This window comes from Bison bison, unplaced genomic scaffold (genome assembly GCF_000754665.1).
Source record: "Bison bison bison isolate TAMUID 2011002044 unplaced genomic scaffold, Bison_UMD1.0 scf7180017864472, whole genome shotgun sequence".
In the NCBI taxonomy this organism is placed as follows: domain Eukaryota; kingdom Metazoa; phylum Chordata; class Mammalia; order Artiodactyla; family Bovidae; genus Bison; species Bison bison.
The window spans coordinates 5,297,789-5,303,665 of NW_011495033.1; the positions used below are offsets into that span (position 1 = coordinate 5,297,789).

General features: G+C 37.2%; 1 protein-coding gene across 6 annotated transcripts in view; it reads left to right on the plus strand.

The window, feature by feature from the left end:
• The window catches only part of NF1 (neurofibromin 1), a 275,386-nt gene that overhangs the window by 147,000 nt on the left and 122,509 nt on the right, over positions 1-5,877 (plus strand). For all 6 annotated transcript variants that reach the window (XM_010861452.1, XM_010861457.1, XM_010861455.1 and 3 more), the window contains 2 exons: positions 2,000-2,161; positions 2,313-2,416. In XM_010861452.1, the coding sequence (XP_010859754.1) occupies positions 2,000-2,161; positions 2,313-2,416 (266 nt within the window). The remainder of the gene's footprint in view (positions 1-1,999; positions 2,162-2,312; positions 2,417-5,877) is intronic.

A 5,877-nucleotide genomic window follows, 5' to 3' on the forward strand; every position in this document is an offset into this window, starting at 1 on the left:
AGTCCAAGGGACTCTCAAGAGTCTTCTCCAACACCACAGTTCAAAAGCATCAATTCTTTGGCGCTCAGCCTTCTTCACAGTCCAACTTTCACATCCATACATGACCACAGGAAAAACCATAGCCTTGACTAGACGAACCTTTGTTGGCAAAGTAATGTCTCTGCTTTTGAATATGCTATCTAGGTTGGTCATAACTTTAGCTTATTTCTGCCCTTGAGCACCCTTGCTGCTGGTGCTGCTGCTTACAGTGCTTATTCCCTGGCCTTTTGTTATTCAAGTTTCAGGTCAGATTTCACTTTCTACTGAGGTTTTTTCTGGTCATCCATCCAAACCACACCCACAGTCATTTAATCAATTGCTTGTTATATGTCCTTTGCAGCATTTATTTACTGAGTGAAATTATCTTGTTTATTTGATTGCTTATTCTCATTCCACCACAACATGAAGTACATGAGAGCTGAGCCCATGTCTGTGTTGTTTACTTCAGTAGCTCTGGGTCTTGGAGTAGAGCCTGACATATAACCATGACTTAGTGATTGTTTAATGAATAAAGATGGAATCTTACTTGTAGGGAGTTAGAAAAAGGAAGGTATTGAAATCCTCTTGAAGGCTAACGTTCGTTCACAAATCTCCATGTATTTTGAAAATGGCTATTCTAAAACCTTTTAGCACCTACCTGTAATTACTACTAAAAATTCTTAGTAATTTTTTCAGTAAAAAGAATCAAAGTCCAAGAAGCTTTAATCACTTTGTTTTCTTTCAGTAAATAGTTTCTTACATGTTTTATATATGTATTTTTTAGATTCTCATTGGTTATCTATGTGTTTTATGTTAAATGGACTTTTTAAAAAAGAGGACTTTTATATTAAGTCAGATCTGTTAGAGCTATATCTAAAGGAGAACAGATTAAAAGATAACTTTAAAAAATTTTAAATCTATTTTGTAAATTTAAATTCTGATGCTTAAAGGTTTTTAGAATTTTACGGGGGAGGGATTAGAATGGAAAAAACATTTAGCGCAGCAGTCTAAAAATAGTTCTATTTTGTAACTAAATTATCTCTGATAATTATACTTGGCTTTACAATGGAATCTAGTCAATTATGTATTATGTAACATGGGAAGTATAGCATAATATTGGGTCTTATTTGGCTTCCAATTATCTGTGGTTAAGAGTGTTAAATTTTTTTCCTTTACTTAAATAACAGATGATAGTAATCCTGAGACCAGACAATAATTAGAGGAGCTACAGGCCATGATCCTGACTTTGTTGTTAGGCCATCTTATTCTGGCTACCTCATTCTCTGTAAATCTCTTGCCAACTTGTGTGGTTACACAATGATTTACAATCAATTCATTTTTCTTAAGTGTGCAAAAAAGTCTTTACTGTGGGGAATTTCGAGGGTTATCATTTAGGTACTAGATGGGAATTAGTTATGCATCCCCACTTTGTATATACATCTGGCCAATCTCTTGGTTCTGAATGCACTGCTTAGGGCTTTTTCCTGTCTTGCTATAAATCCTGTAGTTTTTCCATTTTTGTTATTTCTTTCCTAACCCATGATAAATGTTTGCTGAGTTTTCCTGGCCAAAGGAGAAAAGAGTAGAGCTCCATGGTCACCACAGTCTTATTCACTGTCATTGATTTTCTAGGAAAATGATCTGTTCATATCAAATTCTCTGTCATCAACTTCTGTTTCTACTTTTCCTTCATTATGGCATAGAATTTGAGCTGAATCCTGGATTTTTTCTGTCTGGTGGTAAACCTTTGGCCTCTCTTACCTTCTTATCATTTAATCCTTAGAATTAATAGCTACTGTAGGTCTACAGAAGTAGTCATTTATCATAGACAAATGTACATGGATAAATCCCAGGGGAAAAGTTAATCAGTCACTGTATACTTCAATTCAACAGGTGGTTATCAGCTTTGAATTTGCCTTCTGTTTCCTGCTTAAGGAAAAACTGAACTGTTTACACTAACACAATCTTACTCTGTTGTCAGGATGAACTTGCTCGCGTTCTAGTGACTCTGTTTGACTCTCGGCATTTGCTCTACCAACTGCTCTGGAACATGTTTTCTAAGGAAGTAGAATTGGCAGACTCTATGCAGACTCTTTTCCGAGGCAACAGCTTGGCCAGTAAAATAATGACCTTCTGTTTCAAGGTTTGTATCCATTTATCTTTTTTGGGGGGCAGGGGGAATGCAGAGGTATGCCAGACAGTGATTATGTACAGAATGTACAGAGCCGAATGTCTTTTTTAATGCAAAATGTTTGGAGCAGGCATAATACGTTCCTCCCTGTGTATTTCTTTAGGTATATGGTGCTACCTACCTACAGAAACTCCTGGATCCTTTATTACGGGTTGTGATCACCTCCTCTGATTGGCAGCACGTCAGCTTTGAAGTGGATCCTACCAGGTTTGTCATCCTCTCCTTCCTAACAGCTCTCCCTTGTTTTCATTACTGCCACCTGAGGCAAAGCCCTTGTAATTTCTCCCCTTGATTCTATAAAAGTTACACACAAATACATTTTTCTTAAAGAAAAGCACTAATAACATTTAAGGTATCTTTGACTATCACCTCTAGAGACAGCACTGTTACTAGTGAGGCTGTTCTGTCTTTTTTATATTGTATTTGCATGTATGCATTACTAGTTGTAGAAACTATAATGTAAGCACTTAATATAAATGTAACATTATATATATGGTTTGCAACTTTTTTTCTAACATAACCTTGTGTCTTATTAACATCATTGAGATTATGAATCTTATTCTTTTTAACTGCTGTGTGATATTTTGTTTGGTTGGGCAATATCATAATTTATTTACCAATATCATATTAATTCCATTGACTTTTGTAGTAACTTTCTAATTATTGTCCTAGCGTTGGGTTTTTTTTTTTTTTGCAGGTCATTTGCTATAGGAACTATTCTGAAATCTAAATTTTTTTGGTCACTTTTTTCTCAGAAACCATCAGTTGTTCCCAACTGACTGCAAGAAAAAATACAGTCATCTGACTATAATCTGTATCACTGCTTGTCATTCTTTCATGTCATCTCTGTTCTTTAACTCCATTGAAATATGCACGTTACACATTTTTAAAGTGACTTGACACATGGGGCTCATTGGGATTAGAGTTGCCTAATAAGTAATATTCCCTTTTCTCCACCTGAGTTCAAAATCAGAAGGGCAGAGGGAGAGAAAAGATGGGAAGGAAGCACCCAGCAATCAACTCTTTCCTTTATTTCTGATAAAAATGATTAAAAAGTGGGTCTTTAGATCTTGTATGCACAAGATACATATAGGCTTGCTCATACTTCACCTTGAATTAGAATCTTCTTTCCCATCTCTTGCACAGCTGGGTAACTACAGGCATGCATCACAGAGGCTGGCAAGCTTTTTATCGTAAGTGGAGAAAAGACCAGAACATACCTTTTCTGTAAGCAGACAAAATTAGAATGGAGTGGATGGCACTGAACTGAGCATACTTGACTCTTTTTTTTAATCCATCTCACCATTCCTCCTGTAATGAGGAGTGACTTGGGAGAAGGGAAAGAGGCCAAGGGGTAATGCAAGGTGCATTTTAAAAACCACCATCTCTGTGAAGCTTTCTGTCTGTTCCCAAGTGCCACCCATATACACAGATTACACGTGAACAAAGAAACAATATCTCTTTCATGTTCTGCACCATCATTGTAACATTGAGTTGTGATGACGTGTTTTATGAATTTATCTTCCCCTGGACTGTTGGCTCTTTTACATTTCATATGTCTTTATGTCTTCCTATGAGTATTTAATGTATCTGGCTTATAGTTGACATTTCATAAATATTTGTTGAATGAAATTTTAGACTGTTAGGTTATGCTTGCTTTTTCTAAGCCACATCGCTTGTCTTTCAGTTAGGACCCTAAAAATTGTTTTATTTTTTATTTTCAGGTTCAGAGCTTCTTGATGGTTTCTCTTCCTAAATAGTTTTATTTGGCAACTTTGTATCAGTTGGTGTTTTGGGCTTTGCCTCTACTGAAGTGTCAGCTATAGTAACTAATCAGCTCTGGCACCTAAATTAACCAGTTATTGTTGAAATATTTCAGTAGTTGTAGTTTAAAACTTCAAAGCAATGTTCTTTTAATGTCATCTTGTATTTTGTTACCTTTAAGCAATTTTACTTTCTAAAGGGTAAAAATTACTTAGAGTGAACTAACTGCCTGAAAGAAATCTCCTGTACTAGGTAAATGCTTCAGTACAGAGAAGAGAACTAGATTACAAGCTTCCTATATTCAAATTACTTAAATTTCAAACTGATGTTTTTCTAACATGTGGAGAGCTTAGAAGTTGACACTCCTCTGTTCACAACAAGAAAAAGTTGAAAACAGAAAATCAGCAAATCATCTTAGATTCATCAGAGAATTGAAGGGCAGTAAAGGTAAAACACTAGAGTGACAGCCAAATTCAGAGAATCCCATTTTACAGGAGGAAACTACTGCTGGAGTCAGTAACTGGTAGGAATGCTTAGACTGAAATTGAAAAATTGCTTGAGGTTGACTGTGGGTTAGTTTAAGAATGAAAACTCTAGGGCGCCCTCTGTCTGAGGCACCCACACTTTGTGAGTTTGATCTCTAGAAACTCTTCCAGATTCTCATGCTGAAGGGGGGGAAAGTAACCATTTTGGAATATGCCCATAGTGTTCTGTTCTCTCCTACAAAGGCCTGCCTTCGAGGGAAACTACCACAACCTAATCCGACCTGTAGGATGGGCAGCTACCCAACTCCAGCTTCCTCTAACCTTCTTGAGTCACATAAGAGGAGAAAATTAGCTAAGAAATTCTTCTGAAGGTCACAGCCCAGTGACTCTGGCCCAAGAAAATAATGGAGATATAAGCATAAGATTGTAGACTGCTTCCCCTTCCCAGGACCTCACTACTACATCAGTAGGACTCCAAAGTGTTAATAGTGGGTTACAATAGAGAGCTGCAAAACAGACACTCTGAGAAGAAATTCCTACGGAAACCCAGACAATTAGGTAGATAAAAATAAGGACACTGGAAGAAATCAACACCTACAGCAAACATGAAACATAAAGCACAAGCCAAGTCCTAGCCAGATTAACATAGAATCTTCCACTAAAGACCTTTTTATCTCTGTTCCTGCTACCCATTATGTCTTGGGTCTTTTAACAAAAAATTACAAAGCATACTAAAAAGCAATAAAAAATCATAGTCTGGAGAGACAAAGCAAGCATAAGAACTTGATTCAGATGTAACAGATTTTGGAATTACCAGATTAGGAATTTAGAATAACTATAATTAATATATTAAGGGCTCTAACAGAAAAAAATGGACAACATGCAAGAACAGGGAGGTGACTTAAATAGAGAGGTGGAAACTCTAAGAAAGAGTCAAAAGGAAATGCTGGAAATCAAGAACATTATAATAGAAAGGAAAAATGCCTTCAGATGGGCTTTATCAGTAGATTGAACACAACTGAGAAAAGAATTCAGTTCAGTTCAGTCACTCAGTCGTGGCTGACTCTTTGAGACCCCATGAACTGCAGCACACCAGGCCTCCCTGTCCATCATCAACTCCCAGAGTTTACCCAAACCCATGTCCATTGAGTCGGTGATGCCATTCAAACATCTCATCCTCTGTCATCCCCTTCTCCTGCCCTTAACCTTTCCTAGCATGAGGGTCTTTTCCAGTGAGTCAGTTCTTTGAATCAGGTGGCCAAAGTATTGGAGTTTCAGCTTCAGCATCAGTCCTGCCAATGAACACCCAGGACTGATCTCCTTTAGGATGGACTGGTTGGATCTCCTTGGAGTCCAAGGGACTCTCAAGAGTCTTCTCCAACATCACAGTTCAAAAGCATCAATTCTTTGGCACTTACT